Raw genomic sequence first — 24,332 nt, 5'->3', positions numbered from 1 at the left:
GTAGGAAAACCGATTAAAAACAAAATGAACAGTTATTCTCACCAAGGGAAAATGGTTTTGCAGTTGACTTGTATTGGGAAAAGCAAAGACAAAAAAATTTAAATTAAAATACTAAGAAGAAACCGTCAGCTGCATTTTCCAGCAATATACCCTTTCAGGCCTGTCTTTTCCCTGTACCTTAAAAATCGTTTCACCACTTACGTTTTTTTCCCCAGTTCAAATAAAAGGCCCCTGCCATGAAACATTAACTCAGTTTTTCCCTCCACAGATGCTGCCTAAATTGCTAAATATTTCCGGCATCCACATTTATTTTTCTTTCATACTAAAAGACAACACTACTTTAGCTTTCTTTTTTATAATGCATTCTGCAAAGAAACGTCTACCAGGTTTGGCAGTGGCCCAAGAAGAAGAGAAAGGACAGTTTCTGTTGAGCATGGATTAAAAACAAGGTGTCAGTGGATCTAGGTATAATTGGTCCTCAGCCCTTTTATACCTAGCTCCAGAAAACAGTCCATGTTTACCTAGCTAAAACGACAGAGAAAGTAACCATGATTTTAAAGAACTTTCATCTTTTTTCACTCAATCCAGCTAAATAAAAATATAATTCACCTAAAAGTACAACTTGCTATAAAGATAAGCAAGAATATGCATAAAAAAGTACAGCAGGAGGAGGTGACCTGGTCCCTTCATGACTAACCTATCATTCATGATCTACAAAGCTCTCAATTCCGACCTGTCAAAAGTTAATCTACCTTTCCTGCATTACTTCCAGTGATCTATCCTGCACAACTTGCTAGGGCAGACAATTCCAGAGATTCATTATCCTCAGAGAAGAACTTCAGATATGTCACAGTTTTAAATGACTGTTCCCTTGTAACTATGCTCCTACGTTCAAAATTCTCCCACTTGTGGAAATCTAGACCTACCCTGCCATTCCTCCTTAATATTTTACATATTTCATGAAGATCACCCCTTATTTTACTGGTGGGTGGACACCGTAGTCAGCATGGACTAGTTGGCTGAAGGATTTATGTCCGTGCTGCAATACTCTATTACTCTAAACTCCAAAGCTGCCTGTGATACATCAACACTCTCATCCCTGGAATTAGCCAAATTAATCTCCTTTGCACTGCCTCCATTGCTAGCCTATCTTTCTGTAAATAACAGGAGCAAAACTGTATACTGTCTTGTACAATTGAAAGAATACTTTTCTATTTTTATACTCTCCCTCTCTTGCAGAAAAGGCCAACATGCCATTTGCCACATCAGTTATTTACTGCATTTTCTGCCAGTTTTTTGTGTTTCACCCAGGAGCACCTAAATTCTTCTATACCTAATGCATTTGCAGTCTCTTTCCACTTATATAACATATTGTTTTTTGATTCTTCATACTGGAGCACATCATCTCAAACTTACCTGCACTAAAATCAGTTTACCAAGATTCTGCCCACTCACTCAACCTTTCTATATCTAGAGTCCAAATACACTCTTTGTAGCATGATCTTCCCTCCCATTTTCAAGTCATTAGCAAGCTTGTGTAGGCCACATTTTGCTTCCTGTTCCAAGTGATTAATGGGGATAACGGGTTCCATAGTGTTTCTTTGTTTCGTGACTGCCTGCAGGTGGATTAATCTTAAGGTTTTATACCGCATACATACTTTGATAAGGTAATGATATACATATTTTGAATCTTGAATTAAAGAGTTAACCTCTGTGAATTACCTTTCTTTCAGTCTGAAAAAGACCCATTTATTCCAATTCTGTTTTTTTCCGTGATAACCAGTCTTCAATTCATGTTATCAAAATCACAAATGCTGGAAAGAATCAGCAATTCAGGCAACGTCTTTAATTTCTATTTCAGATGTCCAGTGTACACAGATTCTTTTGATTTCCAATTCACATTAACACACTTCTCCAATACCATAAGTTCTTAACTGTGCACCTGCTTTTCATATCTTCTGGAAATTCAAATGTACTACGTCTACAAGTTCCCCTCTACTAACAATGCTCATTATATCCTTGAAGAACTTAAGCAACTTTTCCAGATATGGTTCTTTTCAATAAAGTTATGTGAACTTGCTCTGATTACTTTAAGATTTTCTAAGTGACTTTCCATGATGGTAGACTCTGGCATGTCTCAATAACAGATGTTAAGGCCACATGCAACTGGTCAAGTGAGGGATAGATAGATTGCTCTCTGAAGACTTGAGCCAAAATATGTGGCTTAAATAGAAAACCAAGGGAATGCTGCACTCTCAGAGATGTGGTTATGCTTTAAGTAGAGGCCCCGTCTGCTTTCTGATGGATCGTGTAGGATTATTCTGAAAATAAGCACAGGGAAATCATCACTGGGTCCATAGTCAATTTGTTTCCTTCTAACAGTGGGAGATTCATTTTTCATCATCATATTGCTGCTTGTGGGAGCTAATGGTAAGCAAATTATTTGTTACATTTCCTACTGTTCCAAAAAACTTCATTTGTGACAAAAGTACTCTGTGACATCAGTCTGTCTGGCAAGTAAACTCCAACAAACAATGTGATATCTGATAATTTGTTCATTGTTTTGTGAAGGATAAATGTAACCAAGGTGTCAGGGATAACACTCCTGCTCTTCAAAATAGCAGTAAGTTACCACTTATGTGTTGTTAAGGATGATGGAGGAGTGCAGTTAAATGAAGCTGCAGCTTCATACCACCAATGACTTAGGCCCAATCCTGACCTCAAGTGCTGTCATTGTGAGATTTGCACATTCTCCCTGTAACTTCTGGGGTTTCCCACACATCCTGAAGACTTGCAGGTTGATAATTTAACTGGCTACTGTAAATTGCATCCAGTGTGTAGCAGAACAGTTGAATCTGCAAGGAGTCGAGGGGAGAATAAAAAACAGGCTGAGTATGAATGGACACGTGTTGGTCAGCACAGACTCAGAGAGCTTCTTTCAATGTAGTATAGCTCTTTGGTTCTTAAGATCAGACTAGACCCCATTTCAACATCTCATCTGAAAGGAAGTTCCTCCTGCAGTACAGTCAGTTGTGCTTTGTGATGGTGGTCAAAAGTTTTCTGCTAAGTTTACAGTCAAGTGTAGCCACCCCCACTTTCATTCTTTCCAACAAACTTGGAGTGCATTGTCAATCGGTGTTCAACTCATTCTTCCTTCAGTTTAAACATTCACAAAAGTTTATGATGGCCATAAACATGACTGTTGAAAAAGGCACACCCGAGATTTGTAGAAGAATAGTTAATTGCCAAATCATATCCTGAAGAGCGTCCGTATAAAACCGATAATGCCATTTATAAGCTTCTTCCTACACTGTTGGAAACATATGGGCATATGGCTCAATTGTCCCGCCTAGGGACAGATACCTGCTACTGCAGCTGATGACTGAGAATTAGTACACTCAATAACAAATATCCTCTCCATACATCATAGCACAATAAAACTAACACAAGAGTTCAATTCCAATGGCCTCGTATGACAGATGGATAAAGAGACTATGAAACAGTTGGGAAGAAACATCACACCTTTGTTTCTTACACCTTTTGAATAGAAATGGACTTGCCTGTGTTTGACCATGTTTTGATCATTGCAGAAGTGACTAATAAATCTTGCGTAGTATAGATGCATAACAGCATGCTCTTTCCCTCCAATGTACAGATCCACAGGCATCCAGAAGTCTGCTAATGAACTGTCAAAGGGCCTTAAAAATAAGCAGTTACAGTTAGCTGTTGTGTTCATTGCATGGGCATTGTTTTAAGAGCTATACAGGCACTGACACTGCATATTCATACCTTGGTTGTCAAATAAATATCTTCCTTTAAAAAAAATCCCAACCTCAATTTTCCTGGATAACTGATGAACCAAGCAACCAGATGAAAATTTACAACACAGATTATTACTGCTGCTATCTTTAGTGGAATAACCATCCACTGCCACACATATTGTAAATGAATATGTGTTACTTTCTTGCCATTAACCTTAAAGGAATTTCATCTACATCTAATAAGACATTACTTACATCCACCATGAAACGGAACCACACAAATAATCCAAACCCATTCTCTGAGCAAATACCTGAGCTGAACCCCAAACCTGGAGGAGTGGTGGACCACTCTTAGTCTGGCCTCTATCCTTTGACCTGTTTGGCATGGGTAACCCTACCAAGAGCCTGACTCTAGCCAACATAGTTCTCTGGGTCAATGAAGCACACAAGTCTACAAACTCTACGACCAGGTTGTGGTACTCTTGGAAGCTAAATTACTACTCTTTCCAGCATTTGTTTCCTAACTTCACTCCTGGCTTTAATCTTTAGATTATGATCCAGAGTCCTGTATTTCCCAACTATGACAAGACTTAGTCTCTCCTCTCCTCCAACAGTTCCTCCAAATTCCTTCAAAACTTTGATTAAATCACCTAGTTCTAGTACGTGACCTAACTTGTGTAATCTTCCTCTAAATGAACTCCAGAATCATTCTGGTAAAACACTCTACACTTCATTGTTAATATGCCCCCCCCCCCCCCCACTTTGGTTTAACTTTGTACTTATAATAGCACAATAACATTGAATGGTTTGATGCAAACTGGAAAAAAAACAAAGATGCCCTTTGTGAAGACTTTAAGAAATGCCTGAATTTAGCTGGTATTCGAAGGGGTAGAGGTTGTACCGAAGTATCGACTACATTTGGATTTCTAATCACTGTACTTTGGTAGCTAAACGATTAAATTATGAATCAGTTTGCATTGACTAAACTTGTATTCCTTTCATTACAGGTCATGGGTGATCTACTTGAAGTGTATAAGATGGTTAAAGGAATTGATTAGCTAAACAGAGAGAAACTAGACCTTGATAGCAGGTCCAGAAGTAGACATTACTTTGAAATTAGAGCAAATGTGTTCAGGGGGATTGTGAGGAAACCATTTTGCCCAAGGGATAGTGCAGGACCTTAACATTTTCCCCATAAAGTCTGAAATGTGGGATAAATGAACTGTTAGGGCACAGTATAGTAAATGACAGTAAAGTATTGATCAGCTACTATTTAACTGATGGGAAAACAAAATACAGAGGGCTTGAATGGTCTATTCCTGTTTCTAAAGACTGTGCATTTGAAGAATTTCCTTTCACATTCAGGAGTAGGGATAGGGACGGGCTGGAATTCACGATCTGAAAGGGCATGGAGGCAGAAATTCTCATGACATTTTTAAAAAATCTCAAGTACTAGAGTTCCAGGTATGAGCCAAGGATTATATAAGAGGTCCAGGTATGACCTACAGAAGGCTCTTTTAACAGTTATAAACCAATTCCAATTGAGGTTATTCCAATTGAACAATTATAATTGTTATATGGTTATATAGGTTGGGGATGGGATCAGATGCACGTCAGCTCTGGCAGGGTTTGCAGGCCATTACTTCCTACAAGGCGAAACCTAACGTCATGAATGGCAGTGATGCTTCACTCCCAGATAACCTCAATGCCCTTTATGCATGCTTTGAAAGAGAGAATAAAACTGCACTTGCGCAAATCCCTGCAGCATCTGGTGACTTTGTGATCCCTGTGTCAGAAGCTGACATCAGAATATATTTCAAGAGGATGAACCCTTGCAAGGCATCAGGCCCTGGCAGTATACATGGTCGGACTCAAAGAACCTATGCCAATCGAATGTTGTGAGTGTTCATAGTCACCTTCAGTCTCTCACTGCTGCAGTCAGAGTTTTCCACCTGCTTCAAAAGGATGACATTCATAGAAGTGCCCCAGAAGAGCACAGAGTGAGCTAAGTACAGTCGCGGCGACTCACTCTGTCTCAACTGTACTCACAACTACTATGATGAAATGCTTTGAAAGGTAGGTCACGGGGCTCGAATCAACTCCTACCTAAGCAAGGACCTGAACATCCTGCAATCTGCATATCGTCACAATAGGTCTACAGTAGATACAACCTCACAAGCATGCCACTCAGCCTTGACCACATGGATAACAACAATACCTATGCCTTGCTACATAAGAACATAAGAAATAGGAGCAAGAGTAGGCCATCCGGCCCATCAGGCCTGCCCTGCCATTCAATAAAATCATGGCTGATCTGTCCATAAACTCAGCTCCATCTACCTGCCTTTCCCCCATAACCCTTGATTCCCTTACTATGTAAAAACCTATCTAACTGTATCTTAAATATATTTAGTGAAGAAGTCTCAACTGCTTACCTGGGCAGAGAATTTCACAGATTCACCACTCTCTGGGAAATATAGTTTCTCCTCATCTCCATCCTAAATCTTCTCCCCTGAATCTTGAGGCAATGTCCCCAAATTCTAGTCTCACCTACCAATGGAAACAACTTTCCTACTTCATTCTTATCCATCCCTTTCAAAATTTTGTATGTTTCTATAAGATCCCCTCTCATTCTTCTGAATGTCCAGAGAGTATAGTCCCAGGCGACTCAATCTCTCCTCATAGGCTAACCCCTTCATCCCTGGAATCAACCTGGTGAACATCCTCTACACTGCCTCCAAAGCCAGTATATCCTTCCTCAAGTATGGAGACCAGAACTGCACACAGTACTCCAGGTGTGGCCTCACCAGTAACCTGTATAGTTGCAGCATGACCTCCCTGCTCTAGAATTCAATCCCTCTAGCGATGAAGGCCAAAATTCTGTTTGCCTTCTTAATAACCTGTTGCACCTGCAAGCCAACTTTTTGCGATTTAAGCACAAGCACTCCCAAGTCCCTCTGCACAACAGCATGCTGGAATCTTTCACTATTTCAGTAATAACCTGCTCTTCTATTATTCCTTCCAAATTGGATGATCTCGCATTTACCAACGTTATATTCCATCTGCCAGACCTTGGCTCACTCACTTATCCTGTCTATATCCCTCTGCAGATTCTCCACATCCTCTGTACAATTTGCTTTTCCACTCAGTTTAGTTTCATCAGGAAATTTTGCTGCACTACACTCAGTCCGCTCTTCCAAGTCATCAATGTAAATGGTAAACGGCTGCGGGCCCAGTACCGACCCCTGCGGCACCCCACTCACCACTGACTGCCAACCGGAGAAACACCCATTTATACCAACTCTCTGCCTTCTATTGGTTAACCAATCTACCATCCATGCCAATACATTTCCTCCAACTCCATGCATCCGTACCTTGTCCAGCACCTTATCGAACGCCTTCTGGAAATCCAAGTATACAGCATCCACCTCTATCCACTGCACTCATTATGTCCTCGAAGAACTCCAGTAAGTTTGTCAAACAGGACCTGTCCTTTCTGAATCCATGCTGTGTCTGTCTAATGGACTACTCCTTTCTAAATGTTTTGCTATTTCTTCCTTAGTGATAGCTTCAAGCATTTTCCTGACTACAGATGTTGAGCTAACTGGACTATAGTTGCCCGTCTTTTGCCTACATCCTTTTTTAAAAAATGCCGTGATATTTGTTGTCTTCCAATCTGCTGGGACCTGCCCAGAGTCTAGAGAGTTTTGATAAATGATTATCGACGCATCTACTATAACTTCCAGCAATTCCTTCAGCACCCTGGGATACATCCCATCAGGATCAGGGGACTTAACTACCTTCAGGCCCTCTAGTCTCCTCATCACTATCTCTTTAGTGACAGTGATTTTATCTAGGTCCTCACCTCCCATTTCATCCATAACATCCTTCTTTGGCATATTAGATGGGTCCTACACCGTGAAGACCAACACAAAATAGTCGTTCAATGCCTCAGCCATTTCCTTATCACCCAATATCAATTTCCCCTTCTTGTCTTCCAAGGGACCTATGATGACTTTAGCCACCCTCTTCCGCTTTATATATTTATAGAAACTTTTGCTATCTGTTTTTATATTTTTAGCTAATTTACTTTCATACTCTATCTTCCCTTTCCTTATTTCTTGTTCAGTTGTTCTCTGTTGCTTTTTCAAGTTTTCCCAGTCCTCCAGTCTCCCACTACTCTTTGCAACTTTGTACACATGAGCTTTTAATTTGATACTATCTTTTATTTCCTTAGTTATCCAAAGCTGGCTCTCCCCACACTTACTGTCCTTACTTTTCACTGGAATATACTTTTGTTGAGCATTGTGAAAAATCTCTTTGAAAGTATTCCACTGTTCCTCAACTGTCCTACCAAATAGCCTGTGCTCCCAATCCACATTAGCCAACTCCTCCCTCATCCTGTTGTAGTCTCCCTTGTTCAAGCATAATACACTAGCTTTAGACCTAACTATTTCATCCTCCATCTGAATGCGAAATTCAAATACTATGATCACTTTTTCCAGAGGATCCCTGATGACAAGATCATTAATCTTACCTGTCTCATTGCACAGGACTAGATCTAAGATAGTATTTTCCCTTGTAAGTTCACTAACATACGGCTCAAGAAAGCCATCACGATGCATTCTCTGGATGCATTGCTGCTTCATATTGATTACAGCTCAGCATTCAACATTATCACACCTTCAGTTCTAATCAACAAGCTCCAGAACCTGGGTCTCTGTACTTCCCTCTGCAATGAGATCCTTGACTTCCTCACCAGGAAACCACAGTTTGTACAGATCGGAACAAGTTTGTACAACTACTCCTCAATCAACACTGGTGCACCTCAAGCTTATGTGCTTATCCCTTTGCTCTACTCTCTCTACACCCATGACTAGGCACAGATCAATTGCCTTCTCTAAAGCTGCTAATGACACAACTATTATTGGCAGGATTTCAGATGGTGATGAGGAGGTTTCTAGGAGTGGGACAGATCAGCTGGTTGGGTGGTGCTTCAAAACAACCTTGCACTTGATGTCAATAAGACCAAGAAATTGAATGAGGACTTCAGGAAGAATAAATTGAGGGAACATGCACCCATCCTCACTGAGGAGTCAGCAGTGGAAAGAGTGAGCTGTTTCAAGTACCTGGGTGTCAACATATCTGAAGACCTATCCTGGTGCCCAACACACTGATGCAATTACAAAGAAGGCCCAGCGGTGGTATATTTTATTAGGAGTCTGAGGAGAGTTGGTATGTCACCAAAGACACTCGCAAGTTTCTACAGATGTAGTGTGCAGAAAATTCTAACTGGCTATATTACAGTCTGGTACGAAGGGGCACAGGATCGGGAAAAGCTGCAGAAAGTTGTACGCTCAGCCAGCTCCATCTTGGACACTAGCCTCCTCAGCATCAAAGAGACTTTCTACAGGTGATGCCTCAAAAAGGCAGCACCCATCATTAATGACCCCAAATCAACCAGGACATGCCCTCTTCTCATTGCCTACCATCGAGGAGGAGGTGGTACAGGAGCTTGAAGACACACACTCAACATTTCAGGAATCACTTTGCCTTCAGATCTTAGAATGGGCAAGGAACCCATGAACACTTCATTAGTATTTTTTCCTATCTTTTTTGAACTAATTATTTAATTTAATTATATATATTTCTTATTGTAATTTGTAGATCTTTTTATTAAAATGTGGTAGCTCTCCATCGGGGAAGCTCGTGAAATGTACTGCTGCCACAAAACAACAAATTTCATGACATATGCCAGTGATATTAAACCTGATTCTAACTCTGAGAAGCATTTGACTACCAATAATCTTCAGAGAGTAAGAGCTGAAGAGTGGTATTACCTGATAGTTGCCTTTTGTGCTGTAAATTATGGTGATACAACACTGCCCCAGACTAAATGAAATTAATTCCAGCAAGGAATGAGGCAGAAAAAGCATGGGAAATATATTTAATTACTAATATAGAGAGGGTCATTTTCAAACTCACTTCAGACTGTTATGAGGATCGATGTATCTGTAGTAATACCAGGCAGAATCCACAAATGTATCCATGGTGTCGGTCTCTCGTCTGGCAGGGCATTTACACCTGCACGGGAAGAGACAAGCTGTAAGCTCTGCAAGTTTTACAGCCAGAAACAAAAGGGGTTTGTGTTGAGTGAATTAGGCAGCATTTCAAGCCTTGATACAGCAAGCACCATGAGAAGGCAACAACTTAACTAACCACAGGCAAATGATTGGGAAGATAGAAATCCATCTAAAGCAGGGGTTCCCAACCTTTTTTATGTCTTGGACCCCTAACATTAACCGGGGGGGGGGGGTCTATGGACCCCTGGATGGGAACTCCGAACTGGAGCCAGAGTAGTCTCCATTAAACTCTCTTTATTTGCTTCAGTCTTCATACACTGGCCAGCATCAAGTGTACTCTATGAAAACAATTTCTATTTACTGTTAATAAACCGTTATCTGAAAATCTTGACAGATTCACATTTGGCTTAATGGGTGCTAATTCCCGTGCCACCTTTCACATACTAGGGTCCCTGTTCCCATGCTCCTTTCCAGCCACATGAGTCCCAGTTTGCTTTCACTTATGGGACCTTGCTTCCACATTTCATTTCCCTCACCCAGGTTTCTGATTCCTGCACTTCCTTGGAAAATGCCCAGCTCTAATACCCTCCATTCCTAGAAACCCACCTGGCTCTTCTCCCTACACATCCTTGAAAGTTATCAGGGCGTGCTTTCTCAAGCTCTCCTTAAACTTACTGGGTTCAGTGGAAAAATTTATTACTGAACTGTGTGATTTTTTTTTAGAAAGAGAAGTAAATGTGTGTTGGAGTATCAAATAGTCAAGAAATCCTACTTGTTTCAAACAAAAGTAAGCTGGTATAACCATCCTTAACTGTATATGGTGCACAAGATGTAGTAAAGCTTGCTCTAAAACATCGAAGAAGTATCTTTCAGCAAAACTGATACTGAGCTACATAAGGAGATATTACAGCAAGTGAACAGCACATGAACAAGACAGTAAAGGGACATCTTAGAGGCAGAAAGAAAAACACCAGCAATTAGGGAAACAATTCCAAGACACCTGCATCCAACAGCTCTAACCATAGCAGCCAAAGATGGAAAAAATAAACCTGGGATGTTGAAAAGTCTTGAATTTGTGGTGTGCAAAGCAATACCGGGCTTGAAGCAGTTACAGAGAAAGGGAAGGACCAGATATTCAGGTCTTATGAAAGTATGGACGCAATGTGAGAATTGGAATTAGTGTAAGTTTTGAAAAAAGGCTGCACATACAGTATACAAGATGGACTCTACTAATCCAACAGTGAATCTATAGTTAGAATGTGAAACTCACTACCACCAAGAGTAATTAGGATGGCACACACATATACAGTTGCAAGAAAAAGTTTGAGAACCCTTTGTAGATACCTGGTTTTTTGTATTATTTACTCATAAAGTGTGGTCTGATCTTCATCTACGTCATAATTATAGACAACCACAATCTGCCTAGCCTAATAACACACAATGTCTTTGTTGAACACATTGTTTATTAATTCACAGTCCAGTTTGGAAAAAGTATACAAACCCTTGTGTTTAATAACTGGTAGAACCTCCTTTAGCAGCAATGACCTCCACCAAACGTTCCCTGTAGCTACTGATCAGACTTGCACAATGGCAAGGAGGAATTTTAGACAATTCCTCCATACTAAACTGTTTCAGTTCATCAATATTTCCAGGATACCCTGCATGAAAAGACCTCTTCAGGTCATGCCACATCATCTCGATTGGGGTAAGGTCTGGACGCTGACTCGGCCATTCCAAAACACAAATTTCTTTTTAAACCATTCTGTTGTAGATTTACTCTTGTGTTTTGGATCATTTGTCCCCTTAACAACTGCAAGCTGTCCAGGCCTTGAGGCAGCAAAGCAGCCCCAAACCACAGTGCTCCTTCCACCATGCTTCAAAGTTGGGACGAGGTTTTCCCTCCAAACACAGCAATGTGCATTTCTGCCAGAAAGTTCAACTTCTGTCTCATCTGTCCACAGAACGTTGACCCGGAAGTGTTGTGGAACATCTAGGTGGTCTTTTGCAAACTTGAGACGTGCAGCATTCTCTTTTTTTAGAGAGCCGTGGTTTCCTCTGTGGTGTCCTTCCACGAAAACTATTCTTGTTCAGTGTTTTTCTTATAGTGGACACATGAACAGAGACTTTAACAAGTTCTAGAGATTTCTGCAGGTCTTTCGCTTGGGTTCTTTTTCACCTTCCTCAGCATTGCACATCGTGCTCTTGGTGCGATCTTTGCAGGAAGCCCACTCCTAGGGAGAGTAGCAACAGTACTGAATTTCCTCCATATGTTGACAATTTCTCATGCTGTGGACTGATGAACACTCAAGTCTTTTGAAATGCTTCTATAGCCTTTTCCAGCTTCATTCATCTCTACAATTCTTCGCCTAAGTTGGTCTGAAAGTTGTTTGATCAAGGCATGGTGCACATAAACAGATCTTTCTTGAGAAGAGCAGGTTTGGTCAGTAACCTGATTTTGTGTGCCTTTTTTAAAGGGCAGGGCACTTCTACAACCCACACCTCCAATCTCATCTCATTGACTGGAACTCCAAATAGTTTCTGCAGAAGGCATCACCCCAGAGGTTCATATGCTTTTTTGAACCTAGACTGTGAATGTTTAAATGATGTACTCAGTATTGACAGGAAGAACTACAACTGTTTGTGTGTTACTAGTTGAGGCATTTTATGCTCGTCTAATAATTCACCAGACTGATTGAACTGTACTAAGCTCAGAGTTGCTTCTTTATACATAAATGTTATCTTGCTAGTGGGATGGGACAAGTTTTAAAAGCAGAAACACAGAGGTGTCAGAAATTCCCCATTCTTGCTCGAGTGGGAGTGTGCTGCATTTGTAAGACGATATAGGAATCCTGGTGCTAATCAGGTAACAAATTAATTATAGACACTGGGGTTCAGGTTATTTGCCAGCCAGATTTTAATTGTGTACCCAAACTGACCTCTAATGCAGCTAACCCTATTCCTCGACAGCTATTTAATTATTCTGGCCCCAAAATATTTCCTGCAAATCCTTTTAAAATTGATGAAGGATTTACATCCAACCTAGTTTCAGCATCCATCACAGTATCTGTTAAGATTATTATTAGCTTTATTTGTCACATGTACATCAAAACATACAGTGAAATGCATCAACGACCAACCGAGTCCAAGAATGTACCGGGCCAGCCTACAAGTGTCGCCATGCTTCCAGCAGCAACAACTTACTAATCTTAACCTCTACATCTTTAGAATATGTGAGGGAACTGGAGCACCCAGAGGAAATCGACATGGTCACGGTGGGAATGCATAAATTCCTAACAGTCAGCTGCAGGAATGGAAATCCGATCGCTGTCGCTGTAAAGCATTATGATAACCACAACATTTCACTTGCTGATCCGATTTCACTGTCTTGACTTTTGATGGAGATATTAAAACATTATACACTCTAGTTACTAATTCACTAACCAGAAGGTCATATCTTATGTTAGTAAATAAGGATCTACTCTTGTTTCAGTATTGCTTATCCTTAAATCCATTATTTTAAAATATTATGGTTAAAAATTAATTAAGTTTTGGGTTCATGTGCTTAGCTTTGGTTATCAATTGGATTTTCAAGCAAGCATTAGACAGTAAACCTGGTATCAAACAACATATTTGATACAAAGTATTATTTTAGCTTTGATGATATGAGTGCTCTTTTACAACCAACAAATCTACCAAAATACTGTTTTGACAACATAAATCCCGTGGAGTCCTTTTTTAATCCAAACTTTGTGATAACATTTTCCCATTTGTGTATTTAAGTCAGTACAAATTTTCACATGCTTAAATGGAGAAGGAAAAACAATTAATATACAGTGTAATATAATGGGCTTTACAGTTTATAATGTCTTCACATCAAGTTTCCAAAAATTTCCTTTTGTAATTGCAAACTACCAGTGAATGGTCTTAGGGTTTAACAGCATGGAAAGCAGGCCCTTTGGCCCAAATCATCCATGCTTACCAATCTGCCTGACTGAGTTAGTCCCATGAGTTAAACTATCCTACTCATGTGTCTATCCATATGTCTTTTGAATATCATAATTGTGCCTGTCTCTACCAGTTCCTCTGGCAGCTTGTTTTGTACAGAGAAATCTTGATGTCCAAGACAACAGCTCCATAAAAATGATTGCACAAGTTAATAGGTAAAGAATGCATATAGCATTCTTGCCTTTATTAGTTGAAGCACTGAGTTCAAGAGTCAGAAAGTTATGTTTAAAACTCAGGTTAGGCTACATCTGCGGTATTGCAAATTCTGGTCACCTTGTTATAGAAAGGATATGAAGGCTATGGAAAAGGGGCAGAAAGGCTTAGCAGGCTGCTGCCTGGATTAGAGGGCATGCACTACAAAAAGAGTTTCGAAACATTTGGGCTGTTTTCTCTGGAAGGGCAGAGGCTGAGGGGAGACCTGACAGGTTTATAAGATTATGAGAGACATGAATATCTACTGGATGGATCTAAACAGTTCCATTTTGAAGAAGTTACGAGAAATTACTTCCATGTGCAAGAGAATGATTATCCTTCAATAAGATTATCTGGTGATTATCATAGTTGCTTGAGGGAGCTTGCTGTTCACAAATTTGCCTTTCTTATTTCCAACATAAAACATGTGGGAATGACCATAAGTTGAGAAGTATGCCATAAATATGCAAAATCAGTTCATGTTCAATCTTCCATGCATTCCCAGTACAGTTTTTTTTAAATTTCCATAAGCAAAAACCAACCTGTTGAGGAAACAGAATATATTTACTTACTTGGGACAGGTACAATTTAACCATTCAGAGGCTGTAGATAGTGGGGAAATTCCTTTGGCTGTAAATGACTTAAGCTTAGGTAAAAGAATAGGCAGGTCTTCAAAAGGGACTGGAACGGCACCACAAGACAGGCAGTGGATGATAGGAATAGGTGTTCCCCAGTAACGTTGCCGGGATATCAACCAGTCACGCATTTTTGGACTTGTAAGATAGCCACCAACTCCAAGGTCTTGTGCACGCTTCAGTATGGCTTGAGTTGCAGACTGTCTGTCCAGTCCTGTAAACTGAAAGATCAACACAGCCTGATTTAACATTATAAACTAATTGGAGCAATTTAATTCCATTTCCAGAATCTGATGTTGCCCACTTATTTCCCATCTCCACTGGCCTCAAGAGGTCACGATTTGCCATTTTCTTAACCTGTTGCAAGTCCTAGTAGACACTTCAGCAGTGCGACTGGGCATGAAGTTCCAGGGTTCAGACCCACTAGTAACGAAAGAATGATTGTTTCTTTTCCAAGGTGGAAAGTCTTATGTTTTGTAACTCCAAAACATTAAATGGATTTAAAGGAAAACAAGAGAGCCAAAAGATGAGAGTTTTAGTTTGTTCTTTACTTCAAGCAAGGCGCGCATGTATCACGTGATACTGTCATGACGTACGCTATTGAAGTACTTTGTACATATAACCACAATTATTTTAGCAAAAAGAATGCTTAATCATCAACATATTTACAAGATAACTCAACTATTACTGAAATATTAAATACACATCAGAAAGGAGTGCAATGTAAACAGAAAATGCAGAAATACTCAGCAGGTCAGACCACATGACTGCAAAGTGCTTTGGAGAATCCTGAGGTTGAAAAGGGCAGAATGGAAATATGTTATTGCATACTTTTGTTGTCTTCTAATTCTAGGGTAACAAAATACATTGATAACCACACTCTTTTGACCAGTGAAAATATTTCACTTATTGGCATACCATGGACTGCCATCTACCTGCCACTACTCTCTGCCAGTGAGAAACAGCAGTTTCAGGAAAAGTATCTGTAGGTACGCATGCACCTAGGGTTTCCACCTAATCCTGGAAGCACCACATTGACATAGAACAACATAGAACGGTACAGCACAGTACGGGCCCTTCATGCCAAAAATGAAACTTACTCCAGGATCAATCTAACATTTTCCTCCCACACAACCCTCCATTTTGATTCCATCCACGTGCCTATCTAAGAGTTTCTTAAATGTCTCTAATGTATCTGCTTCCACCGCCAATCATACCAGAGTGTTCCACACACCCAACACTCACAGTGCAAAAAACCTACGTCTGACATCCCCCTTGTACTGTCCTCCAAACACCTTAAAATTATGCCCTTTCCTGTTAGCCATTTCCACCCTGGGTGTCCTGCCTATCAATGACTTTTATACACTTCTATCAAGTCACCTCTCATCCTTCACTCCAAAGAGAAAAGCCCTAGTTTGCTTCACCTTTCATCATACAACATGCTCTCTAATCCAGGTAGCATCCTGGTAAATCTCCCCCGCACCCTCTCAAGTTCCGGCTTCAGTGGAAACTTTAGAGAGGATGCTAAAGAAATTTATCAGTATGTTGCCTGGATTATCTTTCCTACAATGAGGTGACCAGAAATGAACGTAATATTTCAAGTCCGGTCTAATCAGAATTTTATAAAGTTGCATGTTCACTAGCTTAATATGTTTAGTGTTCAGTAGCCATAGAATAGCAGAGGATCGGAGTTACCATTCAGCACAACAAATCTGTGGAGGCTCTCAAAGAGCAAACCAGTTAATATCATTCCTCTACCCTTTCCCCATATTCTGCCAATATTCTTCTACCAGAAACTCATTTGAAGGCCATTAGTAAATGTATATGTAATATCTTATCCATTAGTATCTGCAAATGCAAATTGTTTAAATGTATTTCATTAAGTTACTTCTAGATCTTTTACTAATGAGTTTAACCTGTGCTCTCTAGTTGTCGGCTCCTCAACTTCTGAGTAGTTTTGCTCAACTTTATCTAAGCCTTTGGATGGGAAACCTTAGCTACACTGGTACACTGATGCAACCGAACCCTTGGAAGCACTCAAGTAAACTTCTTCCATACACAGAGATGATGCACAGGGTGAGATGAAGACCCAAAGCACAGCCCTAGCTACTACAACACTAACCTCACCAGAATTCTGTAAACGTTCTGTGCCGTCAGGTGAAGTTTCAAAGACCTCTCGCCATGGCAGACAGAACCTCTGTGCAATTGCTGCATCTTCTGGATTAACACTTGGAATACCTTTGTTTAAATAAAAAACAGAAATGTGTCAAAGATTTGACTAAAATAGGTTCTTATTAAGGAGCACAATTTTTCCTATCTCTTCCCCTCTGAACCACAACATGTCAGCATTAGTTAAGAGCTGTGGGAGGTACTTTATGTCAGAAGTTCGACATTTCAAACCCTACTCTGGAGACCCAAGTACACGAGTCTCAGCTGACACTCGAACAGGGTACCGATGGTGCACTGTTCTATCATGAGATGCAGTCTAATGGGTGAGATGTTAAAACGGGATCCTGACAGCTTACCAGCTGAGCTCAAGATCTGATGGCATTATTTCAACAAGAGTACAGGTGTTCTCATTAGCATCCAGGCCAGTATTAATTCCTCAATACATGTTTCTGCAACAATTACCTGATCAACATCACATTGCTATTTACTAAGCATGAAGCGTTGTTGTGGTTCCTAAAGTACAGTTATATAGCTATTTGTGCTGACCTGAACAATACTATGGAAAGGTAAATCCCCTTTCTCATTGCAGTTGACTCCATGGAAAGAAGCACTCTACCGTTACTGGGATGAGGTCTTATGCTCCTCCTAGATCCCCCGTGCGACATTAACCAATATGGTAACAGAAGATTCCCGGCATCCCACTAACCCCATTCCTGTCACAAAGGAAATATCTCATTGTACTAATTGCTTAAACATTCTCAAAGTTCTATGATAGAGCGGATTAATATGGATATTAGCAGTGAAAAAATAGACCACTCATTCTTGTTTTGAAATCCCTCCATGGATCTGCCTCTCCCCAGCCTTCTAATCTCCCCAGCCCTATCACCAATCAGGATTTAAGCACTCCACCAATCTTGGCCTATGGATGATCTCCAAATATAAATGCTCTGTCACTGGAGATCATACCTTCAGCTGCAAAGATAAAGTACATTTTAAAATAACAGTTCACCTCAGAAATTTACTCATTTGCCAAGAGATGAAACGATCTAGAATATCTCTCCCTTTCAGGGCAAGTTAAAGCAGAAAAATATGCTTTACCTATGACAGTGTCTAGATGGCCTTCAAACTCTTTCTTGGCTGAAATGATAAGAGGAATTTCTTGACCATTTAAAAGATTCACACCAGTTACTGAAGTTTGACAATCTGGAAAACAATTAGTAATGAATCAGGATTAGGCTCTTAAAGCATCAATTTATCTTCAAAAACACAAGGTATTCTACAGACACTGGAAATCCAGAGCAACAAACACAAAATGCTGGAGCAACTCAACAGGTCAGTCAACATCTATGAAAATTAATAAACAGTTGACGTTTCAGGCCGAGACCCTTCATTAGGACTGCAAAGGTCATGGGGAGAGGAGAAGAAGTATAAGAAAGAAGGTGACAGGTGAAGCCATGTGGGTGGCAAAGGGCAATGAAAGAAGAAGCTGGGAAGTGATCGTTGGAAAAGGTAAAGGGCTGGAGAAGGAGGAATCTGATAGGAGTGAAGACTGGACAATAGGAGAAAGGGAAAGAGAAGAGACACCAGAGGGAGGTGAGAGGCAAGTAAGGAGAAGAGCTAAGAGCGGAGCCAGAGTGGGGAATAGAAGAAGACAGAAGGGGTGGGGGATAAATTACCGTAAGCTGGAGAAATCGATGTTCATGCCATCAGGTTGGAGGCTACACAGATGGAATATAAGGTGTTGCTCCTCCAATTCTGAGAGTGGCCTTATCATGGCAGAAGAGGTGGCAATGGAATGATATTCCAGAATAGGAATGGGGATTAGAATTCACATCATTGGCCACTGGAAAATCCTGCCTTTTTGATGATGGAGCAAAGGTACAAGACAAACTGGTCCCCCAGTCTACTTCGGGTCTCACCAATGTAACAGAAGCCACATCAAGAACACCAGACACAGTAGACGACCCCAACAGGTTCATAAGTGAAGTCACTGGAAAGACTGTTTGGGGCCCTGAATGGAGGTGAGGGAGGAACAGGCAGGTATAGCACTTTTGCACACAGGGATAGGTGCCAGGAGGGAGATTAGTGGGGAGAGATAAATCGACAAAAGAATCATGGAAAGAGCAATCCTTGTGGAAAGTGGAGAGTGGGGGTGAAGTAATGATGTGTTCAGTGGTAGAATCCCATTGAAGATGGCAGAAATTGAGGAGAACAATGTGCTGGATACAGAGGTTCATGGGGCGTGTCCCTTTTAAGGCAGCAGGAAGATGGGCTGAACGCGGATATCCAGGAAATGGAGAAGATGTGGGTGAGGGCAGGATTAATGGTGGAGGAAGGGAAGCACCACTCATTGAAGAAGCAGGACATTTCTGATTTCAGATGTCCTATAAAGTCTCATCCTGGGAACAGATGTGGCAGAAACAAAGGAACTGGGAAAAGGAAATAGCATTTTTACAGGAGAAAGGGTGAAAAGGGGTATAGTCAAGATAGTTGTGGGAATCAGTAGATTTATAAGAGATATCAGTAGAGAGTTTGTCTCTAGAGATGGAGAAAGAGATTGTGAAAGAGGAGAGTGATGTCAGAAAAGGACCAATGGAGCTTAAGAGCAGAGTGAAAATTGGAGGCAAAGTTGACAAACTCAGCACGGGTGCATGAGGCAGCACCAATGCAGTTGGCAATGTAGCACAGAAAGAGTTGGGGAGCATTACCAGGGGTGTGAAAAAGGATCTAGTGCTTTCCCAGCGGACATGACAAATAAACTCTGCCACCTTCATCAGGGATGATGTGTGAGCAGGTCTAGTCTGGTGGTATTTATACTCCTGTCATTTGTCCCTCCTGATTGGTTAGTCCTTGTCCAGTCAGGTTTCTGCTGTCCCACCTTGTTTACAATCGAGTTCCAGAGCCAATAGCTTTTGGGACCGCCCAAAGAAGGAAGCCATTGAAATAAAACAAGAGCAAAAGAATTTTAACAAAGACAAAGGTCTTGCTCTAAGTAAGAACTGGAGTTCAATTATAAATCAGGTGGGACAGCAGAAACCTGATTGGATGAGGACTAACCAATCAGGAGAGACGAATGATGCGGTATAACTACCACCAGACTAGCCATGCCCATGCATCGTCCCTGATGAAGATGGCAGAGTTTGTCATCAAAACATCCAGTAAAATGAATACCTGTACCAGGCTGGAAGCCCAAGTAGGGCTTATTATTCATTACCAGGGAAGGTTTGGAATACGGACTATTTCAAGTAGTCATCAATAAGACAAGTATAACTGGCGCCCACACCGACACTTTGGGTTTGGAGAAAGTGGAGGGAGCTGAAAGTGAAATTATTAAGTGTGGGTGCAAGTTCTGCCAGATGAAGGAAGGCGGTGGTGGAAGGTAACTGGTCAGGCCTGTGGTCATTGAAAGAATTAAAATTTCTTTTTAATACATATGCAGCTGTTTTTCTGAGTGGACCTCATCACACAAGATCAATAAGTTCTGGCTTTCAGTAAAAACTTTAAGCTTGAATTTCTGGGCAAAGCAAATTACTGTTAACTGTTAACATTCCTGATGATACTATAGTGTAATTCCCCCCCAAATTTAAGTTCATTGGCTTTTTCAGGAAAATGGAAGCCAATCCGCAACTGGTTATTGTCAACAAGTATGTGTAATTAAAATGGAATTTGACCCATTTAGTCACATTAAGGCAGTAGCCCAAATTACACGAATAACAGATCTTTTGTACTTTATAGACAAAGTGGCTAGCCAACAAAACAGAAAGTATCTTGTAATGAGAAGCAAAAAACACCAGAAAATTCTTGCCGTGCAATTCAGATGCAAAGCTCATAGTTTGTTAATATATGGCAAAACACAACTTAATGGATCACACCGTGACAAAGATTGCTGAAAATATTTACAGGCAAATTTCACTTTGCTAACAAACAAGTAAATACTCTGACAGTTTGATTTCATGGTAATTCACAGAAGAGAAACTTTAAAAGGTACCACGAAAACGGCTTTCCAGATTGTTATTTTTTTCTGCCTGAATCATTTTGCTGGGACTGGAAAATGAAGCAGCCCAGCTGGTTATGGGAAACCATACTACAACCTGATCACACAGAAGTATTTTCCTATTTTAGACACTTCCTGATGAAGACATCTTGTGAAAAGATCTCCTTCAGTTCAACATTTAGAGGGGAAAATATAATTTTTAGACATTAAATTACATTACAAGGAAACAGATACAATAGGAATTTCCTGTTCAAACAACATATTTCACAAGCATGACCTTGTTTTTAATTCTGAAGGGTATGGCATTGCGTTCCTTAATCTAGCAGTAGTACTGGTCTATGCTCAGGCAAAAGCTGACTCAATGCAAAACAACTTCTCACCTACAAATAAAATAGGGTCAGTTGCTGGCATTCTATATCAATTAGTCACCATTACACCTCAGAGAGGTGGGAGCAAAAGCAATCTTTGTAGTCAGCACTGAGGGTGTGTTACAGTCAAACATCCATGAACCAAGCTGAAGTGCTTTTAGGTAGCTGCAAAAGATTGCAAAGGGTAAAGATGTCCTGGATCACTTAGGGCATTACTTCTGTACTTGAGTCAGGTTTGTAATGACAAGAATTAAACCGTGTGATGTTGCATTTGTTGGCTCATGCAAAACAGGCATGCTTGATCAGAGACCATGGGAAATATCTGAAAAATAATTCTACAACAACACTTATAGTTTTACTCCTTTCTCTCTCTGCCGATTGTCCAAGTTATTTCTGAAAACATCAACTCATTCTCAGGTACAGTTTTGGAAGCTCCTTCGGCATGAACTGACAATTGGAGACTAAGCATCCTTTAGCTGGTTACTTACCCCCTAACATCCCAAAGCAATTCCAGTTACGGTAAGGCACAAGTCAGGATGCCCTGTTACTACCATCAGAGAGGAGGAACAGGAGCCTGAAGACACACACTCAATGTTTTAAGAACAGCTTCTTCCCCTCCGCCATCAGATTTTTGAATGGTCCATGAACCCATGCACACTACCTCACTATCTTGCACACTATATACTTACTTATTTTTAAAATATATATTCTTATTACAATTTATAGTAATTCTATGTGTTGACCTATATACTGCAGCCACAAAACATTTCACAGCACACGTCAGTGATAATAAAACAGTCACTGCTCTCAATGAGCTCAACATGACCTGTGCCAAAGAAGTTTATCTGAAATATAAACGGGTGGAACAAACCTAATAGTTTCAGTTTAAGATGGTGCTAGAAAAGATGGCAGCAGCTTTCACTTTCTCTGTGGGCACTGGCGGGGGGGGGGGGGGGGGAAGGGAGGGCTGGTTATATTTTTTTAAGTGGGTTCATTGCTTTACAACTACCTGTAAGTAAACAAATCTCAAGGTTGTATATTTTATCGATTATTTGAAAATAAATGCACTTTGAAACTTTGAAATATGTATAATAGTGAAATAATGGAGCCATTAAATGGGCAGTTAAACTTCTTTGTGTGATACAGCATGTTGATAATGTTATGATGTTAATTATATTAATTTAATGACCACATTATTTTTCACTCCATTAGATATTCCCTTTGTTCTGCATGTTGTTCTCCCTCCTTTCCTATTCTGCTACCAAGACTAGCTTGTTCTCTTTCTCTTAATTGTGATGAAGGAATCATTTACTGTTTCTTTCCACAAATACTGCATGCATTCCTGAGATTTTCGAGTATTTTTTTGTTTTTATTTCAGATTTCCAAACTGTGCAGTTTTGCTTTTATTTTTAGGAGAAATAAATGCTGGCCTTGTCAATGATGCTAAGATGCTAGAAAAATTATCATTAAGGATCACCATCACCCAGGACACGACCTCTTCTCATTGCAACCATCAGGGAGGAGGTCCAGGAGCCTGAAGACACACAGTGAACATTTCAGGAACAGCTTCTTCCCCTCTACCATCAGATTTCTGAATGGACACTGAACTCATGAACAGCACCTCACTACTGTTTTCACTTTTTGTACTGCTTATTTAATTTTTTAAATCTCTCTCTCTCTATATATATATATATCTATACTTACCGCAGTTTACTTTTTTACTATTATGTATTGCAATGTACTGCTGCACATAACAACAAATATCATGATCTATGCCGGTGACACTAGACCTGATTTTCATTCAAAATAATAAACGAAGAGATTCCTTGACCTTGGCAAAGTAACAATCACTCTGTGAGGATGAACTAGGGAAATAGTTTCATACCAAAATGTCTTTCAGTTCTCAAAAGTCCACAATCCCTTTCCAGCTCATTTCATCTTTCCCCAATTTTTAAGCAGTTCAGGGCTTCCCAAGCCTGATTGTGGAGTCCTCTTCCAGGGATAACAAATAGTTTTTAAGGTTCTGTTAACACAGGAGATTCTACCAAACCTTACCTGAGTCAGATACGAATTGCTCTGAAAGCAAATGTCTCAACTTATTGCTGCTATGTAGCAACCTATGACTTGGCAGGAGAGAGAGGTGTGACGCTCCATAAATAGCATCTGGCGAGAAGGCATATGCCGCAAGCTTTTCACCAATGTATTTTCCATCTATCTATTTAAAAAAAGATTCACACTTTTTGAATCATACAGAAACGGGAAACTTCATGCAGCTGACTGTATTTAAAATGTCTGTGTTTCTATATTCAATCCTTCTCCAAAACCATAAAATTTAACTGTTTAAGTTAGTTAACATGTATAAAACAATAAATCCAAGTTTCAATGTACGTATTTCCCAGATATGACTTTCCATCCTTTCTGGTGAAAGAATGAAAAGCTTTAGACCTGGCAAACAAGAAAATAGAGGAACTCAGCTCAAAGTTGTTTATACCTTTAACTCAAAGTCAAAGTAGCATCCAGTGCAAGCACCAATCCAGTTTGCTTGCATTTCTTTGACACCATACCAATCAGGAAGGTCTTCGAGGGCATCCAGCAAAGACTGCAAAACACAAAAGTATTGAATTAAAAGTTAGTAAAATATTGAATCACACACATCAACCTTCAGACTATCCTTGGCCGTGCGCTACCTCATGATCCTAACCAAATTAACAATTTTGTTCAATGAATAAATTATTCTGCTGACAAGTGAAATATTCTAAGAATGAATCACAGATACAGATTTTATAAAAGGAATGAAAAGGTGGAGATGCTGAAGAGGTTAGACCAAATAATGCAGATACTTGGTGTACTTTAAACTGAAGCAAGTCGTGTAAACAAAAACGATAACATAGCTATACTGAAAGGAGCTTAAAGATCTCCAAAGATTATTGGGCTGAAGTGGGTCACATAGATAGGAAAAGCTTACACCATGGATCGAATTGAACCACTACTCAGTTGGTATAGCTGAGTAAGCTCAGAGGTTATAATGAATGAGACTTAATGAGAGTTAAGGCATTAGCTGCAGAGTTTTCATTGACATTGTTACACGAGTTATCATGGGGAAAGAAAATTAAATGTGTTTGGTG

At 40.1% G+C, this 24,332-nt stretch overlaps 1 protein-coding gene across 3 annotated transcripts in view; it reads right to left on the bottom strand.

The window, feature by feature from the left end:
- Positions 1-24,332, bottom strand: part of lars2 (leucyl-tRNA synthetase 2, mitochondrial) — a 97,180-nt gene that overhangs the window by 37,006 nt on the left and 35,842 nt on the right. For all 3 annotated transcript variants that reach the window (XM_059945180.1, XM_059945178.1, XM_059945179.1), the window contains exons 8-14: positions 23,699-23,806; positions 23,263-23,422; positions 17,944-18,048; positions 16,799-16,914; positions 14,614-14,897; positions 9,747-9,845; positions 3,561-3,698 (exon numbers count right to left, since the gene is read on the bottom strand). In XM_059945180.1, coding sequence (XP_059801163.1) covers positions 3,561-3,698; positions 9,747-9,845; positions 14,614-14,897; positions 16,799-16,914; positions 17,944-18,048; positions 23,263-23,422; positions 23,699-23,806 — 1,010 coding nt within the window. The remainder of the gene's footprint in view (positions 1-3,560; positions 3,699-9,746; positions 9,846-14,613; positions 14,898-16,798; positions 16,915-17,943; positions 18,049-23,262; positions 23,423-23,698; positions 23,807-24,332) is intronic.

Source organism: Hypanus sabinus, chromosome 20, assembly GCF_030144855.1.
Source record: "Hypanus sabinus isolate sHypSab1 chromosome 20, sHypSab1.hap1, whole genome shotgun sequence".
In the NCBI taxonomy this organism is placed as follows: Eukaryota; Metazoa; Chordata; class Chondrichthyes; order Myliobatiformes; family Dasyatidae; genus Hypanus; species Hypanus sabinus.
Note: the sequence above shows the minus strand (reverse complement) of the source record. Positions and strands in the feature narration are given on the sequence as shown.